Source organism: Podarcis erhardii, assembly GCF_964252035.2.
Source record: "Podarcis erhardii genome assembly, chromosome: 13".
NCBI lineage: Eukaryota > Metazoa > Chordata > Lepidosauria > Squamata > Lacertidae > Podarcis > Podarcis erhardii.
In genome coordinates, this window is record NC_138502.1 from 31,156,691 (window position 1) to 31,179,788 (window position 23,098).

Genomic DNA, 23,098 nt, shown 5'->3' on the forward strand with positions numbered 1-23,098 from the left:
GCGCGTGCCGCATTTCTTCCTCTAGCTTCGGCGGCGGAAGGCGAGGATGCGCTCGCGACAAACCGCCGCTCCCTCCCTCCCTCCCTCCGAGAAGGCGCGTCTTCTCTATCGCAATGCGCGTGCGCGAGCAGCAGCCATACCCTCCCCGCCCCCTATCTCTCCCCTTCCGCCCCCCCCCCCACCTTTGCTTCGGTTTACTAGTTGACGTCTCTGCCACGAGACTTGTCCGTCACGCGAGTCCCCTCCCCCTCATCCGCCGTAGAAAGAAAGAAAGGAAAAAGCCAAGCTCGGGCAACAACAGGGAGGAAAAGGCGCGGGCGGATCCCAATGGCCCGCGGTGGACGTCTCCTAGCTCTCTTCCTCTCAGGCGCCTCGCCGTTGCCGCCGCCCTCCACTACCACCAGCGCGCAGGCGCTCCGGCGCGTGCGTCACGTCGCGAGCGCCCTCCGCCTCCCCGCTCCCCTCCTCGGCCGGGAGGGGGCACAGGCGCGCGAGGCCAAGGGGAGGAGAGAAAGTTGGAGCGCGCACGCGCAGTGGAGGCAGTCCTATCCACGGCCGTCTAAGGAGGGAGGAGGAGGGTGGCGGCGGAGGCAGCAGCGACAGCAGCAGCACGACGACCCACAGCAGGTCAACTTGGCTCGCTCGCGGGAGGCCCTCGCCCCTTCTCTCTCTCGGTTGGGCCAGGTGCGGCCTGCTCCTCCCCATCCTCCTCCGCCTCCTGGCTTCGGTCTCCGCCTTCTGTCACTGGGGGGTCGCCGCCTCCCTCTCAGTGCGCGCTCGCGCTGGGCCTCCCCCTTCGCCTCAGTAGCAGCAGCAGCAGCAGCAGCAACCTCCGCTGCCGCCGCCGCCGCCTCGTCGTTCTCCTCAGCCACCTTCTCTTGCCGTCTCGCTGCCGCCGCCGCCGCCGCGATGCCGGAGAAGCGGCCCTTCGAGCGGCTCCCGGGCGAGGTGCGCCCCATCAATTACGGGCTCTGCCTCAAGCCTGACCTTATCGACTTCACCTTCGAGGGGAAACTCGAGGCCGCCGTGGAGGTAAACGCGGGGCTGGAAGTGGGCGAGGCGAGGCGAGGGGAGCGCGCGCGCGTGTATGTGTGTAAAGATCTGAGGGTGAACGTGTGGGCTTGGGGTGGGGAAAGGAGGAGTGCGTGTAGGGTTCGGGGCGGGCGATGGTGACTGTGGCTTGGAAGGCCCCGGTGTGTGGGGTAGGATAGGTGCGCCCGGGGAAGAAGGTGGGGAGTTGGCCCCAAGAGGAGGAAGGCGGGCGAATATCTCCGGGATGGATAGAATTGGAGTAAGCGTCGGGTGTGGGGCAGCAGGGATGGGAAGAAGGTGCACGAGTAAAAAGGGGAGAAGGGTTTCTATGAAGTGTAGGGGTGGGATGGAGTATTTTGGGGGACAGTGGTACCTGTTGGGCTGATTCTGGATCTTGTTTCTGGTGGGCAGCCTCCCGAGAAGGTTAGTGGTTACTGCTCTTCTGAGATTGTGTATTGTGTGTGCGTTGTGTTGTTGTTGTTGTCTATTTGGGGGGGGGAGTTAAGACTTACCTGAGTGGGAAGGTATGCCTGCCTTTGATGAAAGAGGGAGATCTGTTCTTTGAGTGTGCTGTTGGGAAGTACACTTCAAAATTGGGTGAAACTTGCCTAAGATAAGTGTGTTTCCAGGAGTGAAGGACATGTTCTCTAGGATGGGAGGTGGCTTCTTGGCTTCTTCAAGAAGTTGAGAAGATTTTCTGGTTTTAATGAGGAAGTCTAATTCATAAGGGGTGGATACATTCTTGTAGGATTGAATAGGTTGGGGAATCCTGATGTTAGCAGTTTTTATCTCTGGTCCTGTAGGTTTGGAGAAGGTTTCTTAGTTAGGATGGGAACATTTACTTGAGGAATTTGTGATTGAGGTTCTCCTTGGATTCATGACATATGGTGTATGTCTATGTCTTTGACTATGCAAGGAGATTCAAGTAAGTGGTGTAAAATTTGTAGCAAAATGACCTCAGATGGGCAATACAGTGGTACCTCGGGTTACATACACTTCAGGTTACATATGCTTCAGGTTACAGACTCCACTAACCCAGAAATATTATCTCTGGTTAAGAACTTTGCTTCAGGATGAGAACAGAAATCGTGCTCCGGCGGCGTGGCAGCAGCAGGAGGTCCCATTAGCTAAAGTGGTGCTTCAGGTTAAGAACAGTTTCAGGTTAAGAACAGACCTCCAGATCGAATTAAGTACTTAACCTGAGGCACTGTATTCAGTTATTTTGGATCAGAATTATAAAGGAACAAACCATGAGTTTGGCATGTCTTCTCTTAGAATTAGTTAAGGGCAGGAACTTTCTTTGGAAATGTTTATTTTTTAAGAGTGCTGAGCTTGGGAGACTTTTGCCAATGAGTGTCATGTTGAGAATTATATGTGCAGGACATTCCTCTTGGACTCAGGGTAAGAGATGGGGGACTGTTGGTTCATGCTTTTTAGGGCTTCCTTAATAGGGAATAATATGAGCAGTTGAAAGAGTGCCTTGCACAGCAGCAGGGCTTTTGTGTGATGTGAAAGGTAGTGGAATGGAGTATGTATCTTTCAGTAGGCTGTTTGTATCTGCAGTCAGTTTCAAGTTATGTGATAGTCCACCTATTAGGTATGGAAGTGAGTAGAGCTTACTTAGGAAAGAGATGCAAGTGGAATTGTTTCCTTATGTCTTGGTACACATTCTTGTGATGCTCTTTCTTTCCATGTGTCTCTCCTAAGGAATCCTAACAAAACAAAAAAATTCCTTCCAGTAGCACCTTAGAGACCAACTAAGTTTGTTCTTGGTATGAGCTTTCGTGTTCATGCACACTTCTTCAGATACACTGAAACAGTTGGTCTTTAAGGTGCTACTGGAAGGATTTTTTTTTTAAAAAAATGTTTCGACTACGGCAGACCAAAAGGGCTACTTACCTGTAACTAGAACTAAGGAATCCTGTTAGTGATCTTTATCCATTGCCTTACATTCCCGTAGGGCAAGAACCTAACAAAGCCTAAAGAAAGGTGTGTTTTGTGTTGTTGATATTGTTTTTGTAGTCAGTATTTTTTACTTTTTCCTCAGTATTGTAGTAACACTGCTGTTTTTTCTTAGATTTGGGATTGTTGATTTCAGTTAGCAGAACAGTGGGATGATTCTTGGGTAAAGTTTCTGCACAATGTTAAAATGCAGATGGGATGGAGGTTGATAGGCCTGCTTCTTATTTCAGCTACCTGAGAAAATGTCTGTGCAATACACAGTCATGACATCAGGTTTCTTTTAACATAGAGGACAGTTTTCCTTGAAAACAGGTGTGTGAGGAATGCAGTTTGCTAGATTTCTCTGGGCTCTTTCCTAATCTGGGATCATTCAAATGAATAAGGTACAGTTTAAGATACCAGGAAGAGCCTCAGTTCTTTGTAACACAGCTCTTTGTCATAGAGTTCTAAAACCCTGTCATTAATAATGAATCCTTCATGAGTAAGGCTGGTTAAGTCTCCTGGGGCATAATTCGGTCAAGAGGAGTACTGTATGCTAAACTAGTTCTATTTCTGGAGTATTTTAGATTTGGGGAGGGTGGCATGATATAAACTGGAGAGAATTTCTGGGACTGGTGAGAACCTTGAAGAATACTGTTGGTGAATAAAAGTTATTAAGACTGCAATCCTATCCTATCTGGGACCAGGCTCAATTGAATTGAATAGGCCTGACTTCTGAGGAGACATGATTAAGATTGCACTACAGATAGGAAGGAAATATATATTATTTTTTTTAATTGCTTCTATTTCCTTTAGCTAATATGGCAGTCTCCAAAACTTTGCTAAAATACAAACCTATGTCCTGTAATGTTTATTTGCACTTAGTTTCTACTAGCTGGTCTTTAGACTGACATTTAAAATTGGAAAGTTTCAAACATCCTATAATCATACTGGAAAAATGTATATTTCATATGACTCAGCAATTCCTTAGATTTCAGCATTAATTCAGGCAGATGGATCACCAGGAGCCTGGGACTTTTCCTGGTTCAGGCTAGTACTGAAACACCCCAAAATGTTTAGTTTTGTTCAGAGTGCTTCAATTCTAAGTCCCGACCAGATAGTTCAGCCATGACATTGAAGCCATGTCTAGAAATCATAAGTGGTGGTGTTCTTGGTGTTTTAAAAAAGGTTTGATAGTTTCCTTTCATTCAGCAAGAGCATATCTGCAAGAGCATTCAAGTGAACTAGTTTGCAATACAAACTAGTTGTTTCAGCCTTTAAGGGTACATGCAAACCAACTGAATTATTTATGAAGGGAAGTATTTTCAAGACACTATAGATATTAAAAGACAAGTTAAACTCCATTATTCAGAAGGCAGCAGTGTCCAGAAAGAGCCCCAACTGACTGGGATGGAGAAAATTTGTTTTGTCCATAACTGGCTTTGTGTCTCAGCAGGAGCAAATGTCACTTTGAAGTGTTGAGCGAGCGTATTTGGCTACATAAGCAGAGCAGGAAACACTGAAAGGTGACCAGTTGTGTAAATACCATGGAGACAACGTGCAGGGAAATGGAATGCAAGTTGCTAAAATGATTCTGATTTTGAAAACAACTCCAGCAGAGAATGGTGTGCATGTTTCCAAGTTAACTGTGGACTGTGGTATGTCTCTTGATGGGGGTTGGGTGGGAGGAAGGGAAGAGAATGAGGCTATAAACGAACTACCAGTTCAGTTAAATAAAAACATGATTTCTCAAGCAAATGTGTTCAATAAGTGTGGTGACACTTGCAAATGTTGGGTGTTAAATTAGGATGGAAAGTAGCCAAGATTGAAAAAGGCGTATTAATTATTTCCCCTCCACCTTGCTGCAAAGGTTCCTTGGCCAATTATGCTAGCACCCTGTGACTGGCTTTTGACACTTGTAAAAATCATTTCAAAATGTGCTGTAGTTTGTGGCTGATGATAACACACTTAAAATAAGAGACAATAACATTTTCCCTGTTTGAGCCCTAGCATAGAATTGAGCATGTTTCCAGTAGTTATAAAAGCTAATATTTCTGAAATGGGCAGTTTGTGGAGAACTAATGTACATGATTTAGCTTTAACTTAGCAAGTTCCATTTCATAGTTTGGGGAAATTCGGGGGAATTTCTGAAATTGCTGTTTTAAAGTATCTTGAGATAATGTTCCAGGAATCTGAATGTGTGTGCTTAGCTTACTTAAGTTACTTTTTGAAGCATTCCTGACAGTTGTCTTAAGTTAAAATTTATCTTGAAAGCCTTCAGTTGTATAAGAAGGGCCAGAATATGTGCTTAGGTATATGCTTTCAGCTTATAAGGTGGCCCAGTGCCTACAGTATGTCTTGGGGCCTGGATTCAAGTTACAGATTGACCCTGCACTTGCTTGGTGATTTTGAACAAATCCCCAGGAGGAAAATGGGAGTAATATATTTCTGTTGTGGTCAGTGTGTCTAATTTGAATCAACCTCCTATTAGAAGGGAGGTCAGAATGATCTGAAAATAACTTAAAATATCTCTTGATTTTATATTTTTCAGTGTGTGTAGAAATGAAAAACAAACCTAACTTAATAATGTTGAGTGTCTTGTGAATGATGATTGTGACACATCCTAATCTACAGGACCTGAAACCAGCAGTAATTTGGGAGAAAGTCAGTATTGCTTTGTGACTGCACAGGTTCATGCTAAGTCCTGGGACAAAATACTTTCTCACTTGAAGGTTAAAGGAAGCCAGTGTGGTATAGTGAACAGTGGGGGTAGTGGACTTTGACTAGAGAGACCTGGCTTCAAATCCCCACTGAGCCATGAAGCACATTGCATGACCTTAGGCCAGTCACTATCTCACAAGGCTGTTAGGATAAATCCCTGTGCATGTTGCCCTAAACTCCTTGCATAGAGCATGAGATACAAAGGTTAATAATAAAAAAGTAATAAAATGTTGCCACCTGAGTAACTTGGAGTTAGCCAAACGTTGAAGGAAACATTTTCAGCTGTGTCTTGAAAGTGTAATTTCCTCTACTATTTCACAAGGTCAGTGAACAATCATAGAACAACTGAAAACCATAATGTTAACCCACCAATTTAAGCACCAGATTAGCAGAAGGTCAACACACTTATCAGTGAAAGAGACTTGTAATAGGAGTTCAGCTGTTGCAGAGAGTTTCCATTGGTGACAACTTATGCACTTCAGTTTCCAATGAGATATGCTAAACGGTGCTTGTAACCTCATTTTAGGACACTAAGTGGCCAAGCATATAAGCTTTTTAATTGAACCCTTTGCTTTGGCAGCTCTCTTGTTCAAACCAGCTCTAGAGAACAGGAAACTTTGATCATCTGATAAGATATTTGATCATTATTGATGCTGTAGCAAATCACATTATTTCAAAGGCTGGTAAATGACTTACACTTTATTTTCAGCCTTTCATTTTGGCACTGCTTTGTTTTTCTACTTGGTAAAAAACTTGGCATGTTGGGAAGAAAAACCCAATGCTATGATGTGTTTAAGTGTAATAAATTGGCACATACATCAATAGTACGTTAACACAATCACTAAGTTTATTGGTAGCCACAAAAATACTTCCCTGTCTAGTGACCTATTACAGTTGTTGTGCAACATTTTTATTTTGTGTTGAAGAACCATGAAAACACAATTCTTTGTTGATAAGGCAATTTATTATGGCTATGGTACTGGATATACTTACCTGGAGGGACGCGGGTGGCGCTGTGGTCTAAACCACTGAGCCTCTTGGGATTGCCAATTGGAAGGTCGGTGGTTTGAATCCCCGTGATGGAGTGAGCACCTGCAGCTCTGTCCCAGCTCCTGCCAACCTAGCAGTTCGAAAGCATGCCAGTGCAAGTAGGATCAATAGGTACTGCTGTGATAGGAAGATAAACAGCATTTCTGTGCGCTCTGGCTTCCATCATGGTGTTCTATTGCACCAGAAGCAGTTTAGTCATGCTGGCCACATGACCTGGAAAGCTGTCAGTGGACAAACGCTGGCTCCCTCAGCCTGAAAGCGAGTTGAGCACTGCAACCCCATAGTCACCTTTGACTGGACTTAACCGTCCAGGGATCCTTTACCTTAAAAAAAACAAAACTTTCCTGGAAATAAGTTCAGTGAGATAAATGGAAGCTCTGGATAGATATGTATATTTAATAAATTTGTCCATAAAAATACAGTATTTTCTCATTGCAGCTTAACAACATTTAAACACTGTAAAAATATCTAAAATATAAGCAACATAAACGGAATCACAACAGCAAAAACATAGGATTGTAATGCAAACAGCAGTATTTATGCTAAGTTTAAAAAGTCTCTGGCTCCATTCTTTCATAAGGTGTCTCTTCTTTTTATCCTGGAAGCTAAAATACTCTTATCTTTGAAATTAAAAAACAACAACTCTTGAGGCACAGTACAGAGGCAGGGTTCCATAAACTCTTACACTGGCTTTCTCCATCGGTGAGCACTCCTGTACTTTCTGTGAAAGCGCTGTTTCTGCCAATGACCACCTCTACTTTCATGCACAAAAAAACCTTGGTGGCAGAAAGGAGAAATGATTTCTTTCCCACTGGGCATTTGGGAGATGCAGCAGAAAGGAGATGCTGCTGGTTTTTCCTGCAACATCAGATGGGAAGAAAAAATGTCCTTTTGGAGGGACTTGAGGGACTGATGCATCAATGGTAAGCACTGGTTTACCACTGTTAAGCAATGATTCAGATAGTAACTAAGCCATAAACTTAAAACCCCAAAGTGTTTATAACCTCATATCCTTCTCAGTGCTCAGTTGAGAACACCTTGCTGTGCTACCTGCTCTGTATGAGGTTTAGACATCAAAGGATCATGGATACTTTTTAATTAATTTGCAGAATTCCTCCCACAGGGAGTTTGTGGAGGTCCTTGCCATGAACAGATTTTTGAAACAGTGTAAAATCTTTTCGTATGGATAAACATTTAGTAGTTTTAAATAAATGTGGAGGTGATTCAGGGAGGGAAGAAGGAGATATGCAACTTCATGGCTAGTTCTGAATGTCCAGTTCAAAACATAGGCAGAGGTCTTTCCCAGCCTTACTGAGTCTTTGGAGAGCTGTTCCCAACAATACTGGGCCAGAAAACTAATTTCACCTTTGACCTTGAAACTGTATTGCAAGCCTGTATTGGAGCCAAAGCATTTTTATGGTGTGACATATTCTATGAGAATAAGGGTACCAGGTATTAAGGGTGCCTTCCGTTACGTTGGAAGTTGACTTTAACTTTGTGAGCAACTGTAAAACAATGCTCTCCAAACTATAATAGGGTAGGTTTCTGCTATGCATATAAGCTGTCAGGAAAATGTCAGATTGTGAATGGCATCTTCTACCTTAAAGGTCAGACAAAGGAAGGGACCTTTTAAATCTCTTCATTTGTAGTGTCTCATTGGTCTTCTGATTTAGCTGAAGGACGTGCTGATGTACTTAGTAAACTTTAACCTGCCTGCTGCTTTTTATAGCTTGCTTGTTCAGTATCTGCCAGGTTTGTAGATCATGCTGATTAGGTGTTAATTTTGTGTTTCAGTTCAGTCTGTTTAAGATGCTGAATATCTTCGACTGTGTGCGCACAATATATTTGTACACTGGTTGGGCAATAGTTGAAGGTCAAAAATTTTAACATAGTAATACGTTTCCACCAGAGGTTCTGAAAATTACAGTAACTAGGGCAGTGGCTGGGATCCAAAGATCCACACAACTGGTTCCACACACTTAAAAAGGATGTTTGACGGTTTCCTTGAGCTGTAGCTTCTTATGCCACATAACAAAGGATTTTTGATAATCTGGGGATTTTTAGAAGTTGTTTGTGTTATAATATGGGGTGCTTTGCTATTCAAAGAGAAAAAATATTACTAGGTATGCAAAGGTACTTGGGCATACCTAAAGTAGATCTTTGAATACTCGCCAATTGCCTTTTGTAGGTAGCAATATTTCAGGCAGGATATCTTGGAATTCCTGGCATTCGTGTCTAGCCTGTTGATCCATTATTTCTAGATCTAGGCAGATTTGGCCCTCCAACCTCTGAAATTCCTGATGTCAGCAACGTTGTAATTAGTTAAACTCAGCCAAGTGGTTATACAAGTTTAAGAACAACTTTTGCATAGGAATTGACTTTGACAAAGATTGTCAAACTGTCATCTGAATGCTGAATTGCATTCTTTTCCTGCATAGAACAGGAGTCTTGAGCAGAGGAAGCTGTTGCTTTGTTTTCTATTAGCAGATTTACTGCTTGGATACTATAATCCACATTGGATGCAAATCAGTGGGAAAATGTGGTTGCCTAGATAAGGCCTTATAATTACTGTAGCTGCTTTCATTTGTTCACAGATGTGATCTTACAAAGCTCTTTCTGTTGTTGGGTGGAAATTGGTTTGATTTCATGTATTTTGGAGAATAAATAACTTGGTCACAGTCCAATATATTGGGAGGGCTAGCTGTCTGGCATGGACTATAAAGTTGTAAGCCGTGGTGAATTCTGATTGAGGGATTAGCTGCTCATCTCACTGCTCACTCTCCTGGCCTCTACATGCTACCTCTTCTCTTAGAACTTTGTCCTCATCCATACTTTAATGAATAAGGGAACAGATCCTCTTTTGAAGAGCATAGTGCATAAGAGAGAATATAAAGAAGGATATATCCTAGGCTAAAGTTATTGTGTTTTAAAGTTCAACACACCAATTATCCACACATAGATTGCTGGTATATAAAAGTCTATCTCTAAAATATACCTAAAATGTTAATAGAACATATTATAATAGAAGATGGTGTAATATAAAATATAATGAAAGGCTAACTATTAAAAGAACTTGTGCAGATGCAGAACTTGTGGCCCTCCAAAAATAGCTGGATTATAGCTGCCGTCATCTTTGACCATTGGCCAAGCTGGGTGGGGCCCCAACAACATCTGGAGGGCCACAGGTTCCCCATTGCTCTGTTAAAGTTATTCAGATTATGGGAGCAGTACATGGGAAGTGCAACCTTGCTTCTGCTTCACAATCTCTGTGAACTTTGATACCATCAACCATGGTATCCTCTTGGACTAGTGCCACGGGATAGGAATTTGGGGTGCTCTGTTATAGTTGCTCTAGTCCTATCTACATGGCTAAATTCAGAGAGTGACATTGGGAGAGTGTTTTTTAGCCCTGTGGCAGTTGTGCTATGTGTCGTGCCCTCCAGATGTTCATCAACCCCAGTCAGGATGGCCACTTGCAAGGAAGACAGGAGTTGTAAAGAACCTCTGGAGGGCACCACATTGACTACTTTCTATTAAATAACATACAGACTCCACATTCAATCCACTTGACCACAGCTGGCTACTGCTGCTGAAAATATCAACATGAGGTTCTATAATAAGGAACACAGACTTCCCATTTTATGAAAAATGTTTTCATAAAATGTAGAAAACTAATATTCCCTACATTTGTTAAAGCTATCACATGTTTCCTTAATAGTCATGGCTGGCCTGTCTATGAAGCAGGCACCTCAGGCAGCAGAATCCAAGGGGCACATCCATGGATGCACCTTTCCCGCTGGAGAAGCAAGAAGTGGTTGCAGTGGGTTCTCATGAGAGCCCGCAATATTTCACAGATGCCTCTGGATACATTGGGCAATCTCGCCAGAATCTTGGAAGCTGCAGCTGCAGAACCCTGGTCAGCAAGGCTTTGGTAGAGGTGGCAAGGGGGGAGGCAGGCAGTGCATAGGCAGGGCAGCACCTTCCTATTACACCTCAGCTGGTGAAATTGGACAGGCTGCCCCTGTTAATAGATGTAATCAAGAATGCCATTAGTATTTCCAGTAATTATTCACTGTTTGAGGTGTTGTTGCAGGAAAACTGGAAGTGAATGTTTTTGATGAACATACAGGGTTGTACCCAACATTAGTTATATTCTGAGTATAACTGAAATTAATGGGCATGGCTAACCCAGATCCATAAATTTCAGTGGGTCTGGTCTGAGTAAAACTTAGTTGGATACAATCCATAGTTTCTGTTCTAATTACTTGATTTTTTTAAAAAAAAAATAGTTCACATGTCAATATTCATGTTTGTACTAGCTGCTTTCCAGAAAACAAATTTTCCAGTTCTGTAAGAGGCTTTCAAATATTAATCACCATTGCATAGCTCTTTCCTTAATGTATCTGCTTCCCTGCAAAGCATTTAATGTCTGCATTTTCTATTTGCCTGCAATATAAAATGTCATATGTTGAACTGCATTTGGATACTTGCTTTTGTTGCTCTCAAACAAGATTTAATCCTGAGCGTATCATGTAAGTGAAGCCTTATTGAAATCAATTTGACTCCTGCTAGCATGAGTCCATTTTCACAAGCTCGCATTTTGTATAAACTGCTGCCTGTGTGCATAATTTGTTGATGCCTTGTTTCTGGATCTTCATGGGGCTGAACATTTAATTATATGTAACCATTAACTTGGTTCCTGTAAATGTTTTCTGGTGCTTCACACACTCTTGAAAGGCACTGTTGTGTGTTTGCAGGAATATTAACATATTATCACATTTAAATGACAATGAAGGTACATTCAAAAACAGCCTCTCATGTTGTTCAGGGACACATATTGGTTGTTCATGTATTATATGTTTTGGAGTGTGTAGGGCAGGGGTGGCTAACATTTGGCACTCGAGATGTTGGATTCCTAACTCCATCGCTCTGACCATTGCCCATGCTGGCTGGATCTGATGGGAAGCCACTCCTGGTGTAGGGTGTTAAAGGTATATCTTTAAGGTTAAATGTGGCACCATTCCCTTTGGGTCAAATATGGATTAGCTGTTTCTCTTTATTGACATTCCTTGGCTTGATATTTGAGTGGACCTGGTTTGCTAAAGGAGTCTTGTTGGATAGACTGAAAATTTAACTTGCCTGACAAGCATTGGTTGTTGGGGCCTTCATGTGTTGGATCTGTCAGTTGATTCCAATTGGTTCTCAGTGCATAGTAACTATGCAACTGTATGGAGGGGGCATGGGTGTTGATGGGAATGCTAGTCTTCTGAATTCACTATTGAGATTTGAACAAATTTGTAACATTTGGGGATTCGTGGCTTTTTAATAATAATACTGTGGTGGTATTGTTTTTGTTTGTTACTTTGGTATGCATTTTTGTATTTTTATATTGTAAACCACCCTATAATTCTTGGATGAAGGGTGGTATAGAAAGTTAATAAATAATAACAATAACTGTGGTGCCTGCAAAACTTGAATAGTATTTTAGCCAGCTAAGCACTGAAATCAGATTTTTTTAAAGGAACTAATTTCAAATAGCAAGAGTAATGTGGGTTAAAGTAAACAACCAGTTTCCTGAAAATCAGATTTTTCTGTAGAGGCACCAGCATGTAGAGAGCTGAAAAATTATTTTGGATTTCTGAGTATCTGTTTAAAACTTGTGTGACCACAATTTTGGACTTTTCCCAGCTGATACAGTGTTGTGGGGCAGCTTAGGTTGCACATTCTAGTTGACTTTCTAGCCACTCTGTGCAATCCTTGCTTTCCTTTAGGTATGGTAAACTACTTATCCAGAGGGAATATTCTGCATTGAGCAAGTTGCTCACTGTGAGATTGTAATACTCGCTATAAAGTTATAAATATAATGATTGTTCACTGTGTTGTAAACAATCACTCCTGTGAAAATGCTGTATGTGTGAATGGAAGAATAGTGGTCTTGGGTTTTATTTGCATTGAAGCAGCTTTAAAAGTTCACTTCAACAGCTTGCCAAACTTTTTTTTTTAGAAAAAAATTGTTACCGTACTCAATGTTAAATGAAACAGTAAGTTATAAAGTTGAATGTGTATTTTACAGGTGAAGCAGGCGACTAATCAGATTGTGATGAATTGTGCTGACATCGACATCATTACAGCTTCCTATGCACCGGAGGGAGATGAAGGTAAGAGGGAATTTGCATGTAGCTTCTGTATGTTCAGTCTCCAGATGCAATATTGATCAAATAATGAATTTAGTTGTGCAGCAAGTGTTTCTAGATTGTTTTGACATAGTGACTTTAAAGTAATCTCTCCCTTCTACATTTTGGATGATGTCTAAAATCCGCAGCATATTAGAAAGGAAAATGTATTCAAGTAAAAAAGAGATAATGACTTGGTTTGTGCGTAATACTGAACTAAAAAATGGCTAAGTATGAATATCCAAGTGTGTTGGGTACACAGAATGAAAATTTCACAGCTGCTTTGCTCCTCCCCTGGTTTTGCTGCTGTCACATTACCCAAAGTAAACCCATGGTTTGACTTAGTGTTATATGTGAACATGGGCTCATAGTTTATCTCACTCTAAACAAACCGCAAGCTGTGTAGTAGCCGATGTTTGTTCTTGCCTTACTGCTCATGGTTTCTTTGGGAGAGATATGCAGCAGCTGGGCCTGGGGAAGAGTAAAATGCCTTTAGTTTTCACTTTGTGTACTCATGCATATGGAGCCATCATTTGGCTTGGTCTTATGTGTAACCAGGCCATTATAACTTTTTTTGCTTTAAAACATCTTCCTCTGTCATATTATGCAGCTTGTTAATTCATGCTTAGCCATGGTTTGGCTTAGTGCTACGTGAGAACTAGGGCATTGTGATAAAAATCTTGGGTTTAATAAGATTATGGCTTGTCCCAGTTCTTCAAGAAAGTGAAGACACTTGATTAAGGAGGCATTGTTGTGGCTGCCAGCTCCATCACCTCAGTATTTTCAGCTGCTGCATACTTTGTACCAAGTCTACAAACATGTGATCTTGAAAACTGGGTATAGTTTACCAGCCATGTATGGTGTTACACTAGTGATGCAAAACTGGTTTGGGTTGCTGCAGGGGAATTGTTGAGTATCTGACTGTCAAGCACAGATGGTTGGTAGGCTACATCTGTTTTGGATGGTTGTAAGTTTGTAGGCCAGCCTTCGATAAAATGCCTATTTAACATGCCCTAGAGATGACTTTTTGATCAGGATTTAACTTGGGCAATGATCCACCCTCCTCTGGAATGTGTGACTTGGATTACTTGAATGAGTAATCTGAAACTGGTTTGTTTTGTGGATAGCTTTTTGTGGTACAACTGCTCTTTGTGACACACTGGATTGAATTGCAGTGGTTGTGTGTGGTAGTGACAGCATAAGAACATAAGAGCCCTGCTGGGTCAGGCCGAAGGCCCATCTAGTCCAGCACTGTTTTCACAGTGGCTAACCAGAGCCTATGGGTAGCTCATACACACAGTAGCTCTCCTACTTGTAATGCCCAGAAAGTGGTGGTCAGAGAAGCATTGCCTCTTAACACTGAAAGTACTACATAGCCATCATGACAAAGTGATGAGCTTATCATGCGTGGTTATGTCCTCTTTTAAGTCATCCAGGTTGGTTGCTACATCTTACTGCAGTGGATTCCATAATTGTGGTCTGCCTCATAGTAAGGGATTGGAGTAGACAATCAATTAGTCTCTCTCAGTCAGCCAGTCCTATGCCATTTATATATAACTTCAACATACAAAAGGTGATATGGGGGGTAGAAGAGGATCCCTGGTGACCTTTCCATCTGCTGAAACCTCATTTTCTCTCCCCACTGAAAATTTTATCGAAATTGAACAGGGGTGGGTTCAATTCCTGCCTGTTTATATCTATCTATTAAATCTATTTAAATCTAAATCAGATTCCTGCCTGTTTAAATCTATGCTAGTACAACTGAGCTGACGGGAACACATCTGGGTTTTTGGATTCTCTGCAAAGCTCAAAGCACATGATATCTGGTGAGAGCACATGGATGGGCACCAGAAAGCTCAGTTCAGCAGGGATTTCGCATGTGCGCCAAAAGTATGTTCTTTATGCAGCCGATGGGGAGTGGGGATTTTGACCACCTTTCATCCCTTGGGGATGAGAGAATAATCTGGCCCACCAGCTGAATTCAGTTCTCCATCACCTGTACACAGAAGCAGGTATATTAACTATGAGGGACGGGGTTGACTGTTGGATGGAATGCATCAGACAGATAATTTTTTAAAAATATATTATTTATTAGTACTATTACTTGTGAATGTATACACCACTTTTTTGCAAGACTTACACAAAAGTAGCATAGTTTTAAAAACAGTAATGACACTTTAAAATAGTGGAGTCATGGGATTGCATGCTCTTTCCCTCCTCAAGTACGATTTCTCTTCCCAGCCTTAAATTAGAGACCAGGATTTGAGGTTTTTCCCATGGTTGAGAGAACCTCATTAGCATCATCTGTGATTACTATTGGTGCTGATGTAACATAGAACCACAATTAAGACTGGCAGTGTAGGGGAATTCTTGTGGGAGGCAAGGGGCCAGAAAGATCTAGTAAGCTATCCTTCAATCCTCTCATAATGTCATAATGGTGGTTAAAATATTGGGATTGTTACATCTGTACTGGAACTATATGCCTTATCTTTCCACAGTTAGCTGACCAGAAACTATGCCATTATAGAACTTCCTGTTCTGGCTTTCTCAGTGTTGTCATGCTCCGGTTCTGAAGGCCTTGCCTTTCAAAGTTTTTAATGGCATGCCAAGCCATATCTGTATTAAAAGCTTTTGCGAAATTCAAAGCATAATTTATCTTTCTTGTGGTTGTGCTGTAAAATAGAGGGTGACTGAAATGTTTCATTTCTAATATTTATATATTTCTGAAGGATTAAGGCAATTTATAAATAAAGATTGCTAAGAAAGATATTCTAAAAACTGGTAATATGTAGTAGAAGTCTTTGCTACTTGCCTAAAAGTGAGCAGTGATTAGGTCAAGTATAACTCAGGGAGTTACTTCAAACCTGGTGCCACAACCAAAAAAGGCCGCCTCTCTCACACGCTTCTTCTGCACAAGTGAAGGTGGAGAAGATCTCTGAGAAGATCGGCGGAAGTTCTTGGAGAGCCAGTTCTTAAAATATTTTGGACCCAAGATGTTCAGAACTTGAGCTGAGCATCAAAACAAATTTGTAAATAGTGCAGCTAGCTAAGAACTAGTTTAATATGATCTGATATTCCATACTGTATTTGGTCAGTACCCTGTAAGTCTCATTCTAAACTAGTCTATCTTCAAGGCTATTTCCATGTAAAGCATGCTATAGTAGTTAACAAGGAGGTGACCAGAGTATGAATAACTGAGGAGAGGTTTGGTTTCTCAAGGAAATGGTCGAAGCTCCTCTTTCCTGCCTCCACATGGAAATGCAAGGGTGCATTTGGGCCTAGGAATATTCCCAGCATGCAAACCTGCAGCTTCAGAAGGGAGTGCAACCCTATGAAGAGCAGGTTGTATGCATACTTGCACTATCATCAGAATTGTTCAGCCTCTGACTTGGACTTTTGTGAGACCCAGATCTGTCATAAGGAAGCCTGTCTCAGTGGCTAGTTGCATCCAGTCAGTAGAATTGACGTCTGTGGCTTCTCAGGGTGTGGTGATCATGGTATCCTTCATAAGTTAAATCCTTTCAGGTAGTGGAGTTCCCTCCTGTGTGGCCCTTTGCTTTACTCCCAGAATTAACGTCGCACATCACAGCTTAGTGGAAAACATTTGGTATTGAAACAGGGTAGGCAGTAGGTGATCTATCAGGCATTGGCAATGAGAACAGACATTTCTTACATTTCCTTATCAATTTGATTAATTGTTTAGATCTATCTGCCATAAAGTTTTCATTTTGATCCACAAAATGGAATTTGATCCACAAAAGTAGGTTTCCCCTATGACGCACCAGAAGAGAAGATTCACACAGTTTGATTTTGGATTGCCTATGCCGCAAAATGTTTTGTTTTTCTATTAATACTCTTTTTTTTGTCTTTGTGATGAGAGCTCACTTGGAGCTCTGAGAGTATCATTTCTTAAAAATGCATTTGCTTCTCTGTTGTGGCTTGAGGAGAATACAGTTGATTGGTAAGGGCACGCAGGGTGAAATGGATTATTCTTCTTTGGGGATCTTGAATTAGATTATCTTTCCAGGTCTGTGATGGTATGTGCCAGTGAATAGAATACTGGACCTGAGAGATGAGGTTTCAAACCCCTGCTCTGTAATGGACTTACTGGGTGAGCTTGGGCAGGACTTGAAAAATATCAGATGTCTAAAATGTTGCTCCTAACCTGCGGAAACATTTCATGCTCCTTGTTCTCTATCGGACTAGTTTTCAGTCTATAGAACGGTGAGAATAACTCCCTTCAGAATGGCTCTAAGGATAAAGCAATTGAGTTTTAACACACAGGAATCATTAAATCTGTAGCTTCAGTCTTTATTACTTCAATTTAATCTAGGTTGTATCTAGTGGGAATCATAAGAGGGATTTACCAGCACTACCATAAAAAAATGTGTTTTTGTGTTTGGGTAGATCCGTGGAAGACCTAAAGGAACATGATACATTGCCTTAAAAAAAAACAGCTAGGTTGATTTTTATCTGGTGAATGGAAGCCTTTCAGTCTTGCATGGGCAGCATTATGAAGCACACCAGCAAGTATGTACCTTTATTCTAAGGAAGCTGTGTTTAAAGGGACAAGAAGGTACAGTGCTGCTTCTCCTTTTCCTCTCACTCAGTTCCTCCTTTCTATTTGTTTTTCTTCCTATCCTTACATTCAGCCAGCCACATCTTCCCTTCCTTTTCCTTTTCTCCAATTTTGCATGTGTCAGCTTCCATTCTAGCCAACTCCTGCTCCCACATGTGCCTGTGTATTTTTGTATGTTGTGAGCTGCTAGCACCCATCAAACCATAAGGTGTCATCAGACATTTAGTGGTCCCTGGACAATAGTTTGAGAAGTGCTTCCTTACTTGGAGCAACATGTCTTACTAGAGGTGAGTCAAGTCTAGCACAGTTAAAGGGAAAGGAGGCACCTTGCTCAAAGGTGCATTGTGGTCAGCCCCTCTGAAGTGCTCTTTGTTTTGCTGAGCCTGGAGTATCTGCTGCACCAACCTAAACCTCTGCTTAAGCCAGGAGGCCCAGCTGGTTGAGAGTTCCCACCAGTTTTGAGGTAGCATGCATGCAGTTTTTGGTCCCTTCTGTTTGGGAGGCAGTGTTGATGTTTTCATGAACTGCAACTTTCTTATATACGTAATTTGGGGTTCCAGGGATGTGGAAGCATTGATATTGTATCCTTCTTCTGCACATTCTGGGGGTATCTGGCTGTCAGCTGTCAGAAATAAGGTGATGAGGTAGACCGTTGGTTTGACACAATGCATAGGTATGTAGTTCTTAATGCTGATTTGGAGCTGGTAATTATGGAATTTAATATAAAGAGCTAATTAATATATTTTTGTTATAAAACAAAAACCAAGATTCTGTGGTATATTAAATATCCTTTATATAAATCCTTAGCCTAAGCCTGAATGTGCCTTGTATAACTTTCTGGCATGCCCAGTAAATTCCATTTTTTAAAAAAACCTGTTCTACAAAATTCTATGTATCCAGTATGGGCTGAATATGGGCCAGCCAATATACTCAGTCCTGTAAAGACAAACTTGTAATATGTTCCAAGTTCTCATGTCTGGGAGGACAGGAGACATTCTGTCCTGGGCAGGGTTGCTCTCCCCTGTGAAGAGCAGATCACAGGCTAGTTCACCAGTTTATTGCCCCTTTTGGACAGAAATGACTTGGCCACTGTACTCCATGCTCTGATAACTTTCAGATTGGATTACTTCAGTAGGTTCTATGTGAAGCTGCCCTTAAATATGACTCAGAAACTTTAATTGGTCCCAAATGCAGTGGCCAGATTATTGGCTGTGGTTCCATTTAGATCACATATAACCCCTGCCTTAAAATGTCTGCATTGGTTGCCATTTCGTTTCTGGGCCCAATTCATGGTGCTCACATTACTGGTTTAAAACCCTAAGTGACTCAGGTCTCAAGATGGGCTCCTTTCTCACAGTCCCTCTCTGATTTTTTTTAGGGAGGGGGTAACAAAATTTTATTCATTTTCATCTTCATTTAAATTGCTTTACATGGTTGCATTGAGATATATCTTTGTTTACCTTAGAGTATTTGACTTGCAACAATTAAAAATAAGAATAAAACAACAACAAACACTCAGATAAATGTTTCTAAATAGATTAAAAAAGTTGTGTCAAAATGTATATACCCAAATTATTGCAGTTATTACAGATATGAAAATATGTATAGTAATGTGTATTGCTTAGATTGGTGACCATAAGTAAACGGTATTTTATATCAATTACAATTAGAATTTATAGGCGTTTATAGGAAGGGGGAGTGAGGGGAAGGGGAAAAAATAAAATATGTACTCCATATATACCAGATTGTACTGGACAGTGTGGGTACTATTCTACCATATGCCACATTATTTGTATAATCAATAAAGCCACCCCAGGACCCTCTTTGGTGTTAAGATCAGCAGAGGGTGCCCTCTTGGTAGCTCTGCTGCATTCAGCAGCTTGGTGCCCAGGGAGAAAGTATTCTTTGTGGCAACCCCTAAGTTGTGGAACTCCCTCCCCATAGAGGTATGTCTGGGAACTTTATTACACAGTTTTGGGTGAATGCTGAAGATGGACTTCTTTACTCTGGCATTTGACACCTGAGATGCATATTTTCAGCCCACCCTATATTTCGTGATTGCAGTTTTTTGTAACTACGTTTTTAAAAGTATTTTTAATATTGTACTTTAAATTGCTGTAACCTGCCTGTGGACCTTAGTATGAAGGACAGGTAATAAGTTGAATAATAAAAATAATAACTGCATGGCTTGATTGCACTGGAAATGTATTTGTAATATGTTTATTCACATACCTTGACTATTTTTTTGATAGGATTAAGAAATTTTATTCCATTTGGGATACTGCCAGAGCATAATGGCTTTGAAAGTGGAAGAGAATGAATCTGGCAGAGGACTTGCTGGATAAATGCTCTGTGGCACCTGTTGGAATGAGTCAGAAGCCAATGCCTTTATTTAACTTTACTATGACTAGCTTTTGAATGCCTGGCTGCTCTGCAAAATGAAATATTGTCCTGTATTTTTGCCCCTGATGCAAATATTGGGCCAAAGGATGACTTTAAAAGCAAAAGTTAGTATAACTTTTGAGATACACTTTGTTTTGGTAGGTTTGGTTTTGAAAGATGTGTTTTTAAGTCCGTCATGCAAGTCATTCATACTCGTGTACACTAAGCTAACATTTTAATATAAGGATAGTAGGGTTCTGCCTTTCAAGGTGATGAACCACCTTGTAAATAAAAAGTGCTGTGTAAATGCTGAATGCAAAGAAAGTGAATCAAATAATGAGCAGGTCGCTCTTTTCAGAGATCAGACAACACACACTGTTAGTAATTAGAGAACAGTATTTTGTTTGCAGTGGGTGTTGGGTGTTCAAACAGTGCTTCTATGTTTTCCTGGCTTGAGACAAGCTGCTTCTGCACAATATGCAGTAGTTCTCAGCTTGTGGTAAGGTAATGCTGCCTGGTGGTGGGTGGAAGGGGGTATTCCATCCAGCACTAAGTTGCTAGAATATTAAACATGAAGAAAACTGCTTTTTCAGGGCAAAGTTTTGAAAAAGGCTAGAACATTCACATATTGAGGATAAGAATTAGTTACAAAAATAGATCTAAGGATGTGGAGGCCATTTCAGCCCTTTAGGACAAGGTTGGTATAAATTAAAAATAATAAAATGGAACAATCTATATACAGTGGTACCTTGGGATGCGAATGGGATCCGTTCCGGAGCCCTGTTTGCATCCTGAATAGAACGTAAGACGCGACTGCGCGGGTTGCGTTTTGCCGCTTCACATGCGTGTGACCTCATTTTGACTGTCTGCACATGCGCGAGCAGCGAAAACCGGAAGTAGTGCACTCCATTACTTCCAGGTCGCTGTGGAGCGTAACCCAAAAATACTTCTCCTGAAGCATATTTATCCCGAGGTATGAATGACTGTAGTTCAGTTTGCTTATTAGTGGCTGACTTGGCATCTTTAACTTCGTTTTCTGAAGTCTTGGGACCCTTTGCTACATTCTCTTTTAAGATACTGGGACTTCATACATCTAAGCATGCATTCTAGAGCTGTCGTGCTCCAAAATGGCAACTAGACATTCCAACTGTAACCTTGGTTAAGGAGCCATTTGGCACCTAGCTTATATATCTGAGTTTCTAACACTGTTCTTACCACTAAGCTTACATCAGACCCTCTCTTTTCCAGGAATAACTATGTAGAAATAAATATGTTTAAAGTGTCTGGATTTGCATGTTTTTGCTTTATTTATTCAACATAACATCCAGCTTCCTGAGTGTTTGTTCTGTGATCTTGCCCCATAGTTGCCAAACCAGAGATCAAAAGAGGGGTGTGAAGCTAAAAGTGTCTGTGAAAGGGGGACACTGTAAGGGGAATCTAAAGGATTGAGAATTGGAGCATCATCACTTTTGCAAAGTTTGCCTCTAGCAAAATTAGTTGATTAATGACTTGAGAGAAGTTTTGGTTTTTTCCTCAGAGCCTGGAATTTTTGTTGAGGGGTAGTTAGGGATAATGTTATTACTCTCAGACATTAAATTTTTTTAAAAGCACAGTTCCTGTCTGAACTGGTGGGGATTTCAAGATTTCTTTCCCTGTTGCTGGGTAAAGAAGCCTCACAAACTTCTTTCAACCACCAGCACGATTTCTGATGTTACAGAAGGCATTTAGATGATTGAGCTGTTTTTCCCAGCTTGGGGGAAGGGGAGGGTTAAGAGTTTTTGAAAATTTGTGGTGACATTCCAATGATTCTTAAATGGAGCCCATATAAAAAGTGTAATATTCACGCTTGCCCAGAGAGAATTAATTATAGCACTTAGCAGAAGCTTTTAGTAGTTGTGGACTTGCCAAATCCCAGGGTAATATCTTAGAACACATTGTAAAAGCAAATGGTGTCCTGCAAAAGATCAACTCATCCTCCCTTTCCCTTATTATTATTCTCTCCCCAGAACTGTGGTCTATTATTAACTTGTGTGTAAATTACCATTCCCCTCCCCAGGGCAGGAAAAATCACTGGCAAATAAAATCTTGATGCTAGTGCCTTGAGAGTTTGAAGCAGAGTTGTAGTGCTACTGATAGGATAGTGGTCAGTCAGTTTGGGTCAAAGCTTTGTTGCAAAGAGCCAAGCCAGTGCACTTATTCACTACATTGCTATTGCACTTCGTTGCTATTACTCACATTCTTAGTAGGTGGCCAGGGTTTAATGATTCCGATCATTGTTGATGTCTTTGCTGAAGATTGGGGAGGAAGGGAGACGAGGAAATATGGGGCTGAGGACAATTTTTTGCATTTATAGCCATTTTCTCCATTTTTTAAGACTACCATTAAAAAGTTGTCCAAGGCTAAAAGGCTCATTGAGCCAGCTGGGGGCATCAAGTGAGCAGTGGGCCAAGTGGAAGAAGATTTGTGGCCTGCATTTGTCTGTTTCCTTCTATTGCTGCTTTTAATGGGTCAGTGGTTGTTCATTGGATTTTAATTAGTTGTGCATATGGGGTTCCTTATCTGGATGCATGTGTGTTCTTGTTGCCAGGAGTGAGTAATTGTATTCTATGGATAGGAAAAGGTGATGTGTTTGTGAGGCAACTTTTCAAAACAGTAACCCAAAACCAAGTCAGACACATGGTTTGCTTTAAGATGGAGTTAGCTTATTTTCTCCTTCTCTGAAGGGTAGGCCCTGAACCAGTGGATTCAAGTTACTAGAAAAGAGATTCTGACTACATATCAGGAAGAACTTTCTGACAGTAAGAGCTGATCGACAGTGGAACTGTCTGTCTCGGAAGTTGGTGGGTTCTCTTTCAGTGGAGGTTTTTAAGCAGAGGTTGCATGGCCGTCTGTCATGGATGTTTTAGTTGAGAATCCTGCATTGAAGGAGGTTGGATCAGATGACTCTAAGGGTCCGCTTGTATGCTGCAGGCCCTCAGGCCTACCTGATCAGATCTTGACTTATTGGTTTGTTAACCAACATTGCTAGAGTTTTCCAGTTGGGATGTAATGGAGAACTCCTGATTAATGCAGGCCAGGATTTTTTCAGAGAAGCAGGCACACAATGAAGGGAGGAATGCACAATTGTAGCCAAAACTCAAATACAGTGAATGTTTCAGTCCTATAAAAGGGAAGGAGGCATCCCAGTACAATCTATTTCCTTCCCAGTATGTGCAATTCT

The 23,098-nt window shown here is 41.4% G+C and overlaps 1 protein-coding gene across 1 annotated transcript in view; it reads left to right on the forward strand.

The window, feature by feature from the left end:
* The first annotated feature begins 206 nt into the window (after positions 1-206).
* NPEPPS (aminopeptidase puromycin sensitive) overlaps positions 207-23,098 on the forward strand; it is a 73,483-nt gene continuing 50,591 nt past the window's right edge. The window contains exons 1-2 of the mRNA XM_081837653.1: positions 207-1,032; positions 12,818-12,902. Of these exons, the coding sequence (XP_081693779.1) occupies positions 328-1,032; positions 12,818-12,902 (790 nt within the window). The 5' untranslated portion in view covers positions 207-327. The remainder of the gene's footprint in view (positions 1,033-12,817; positions 12,903-23,098) is intronic.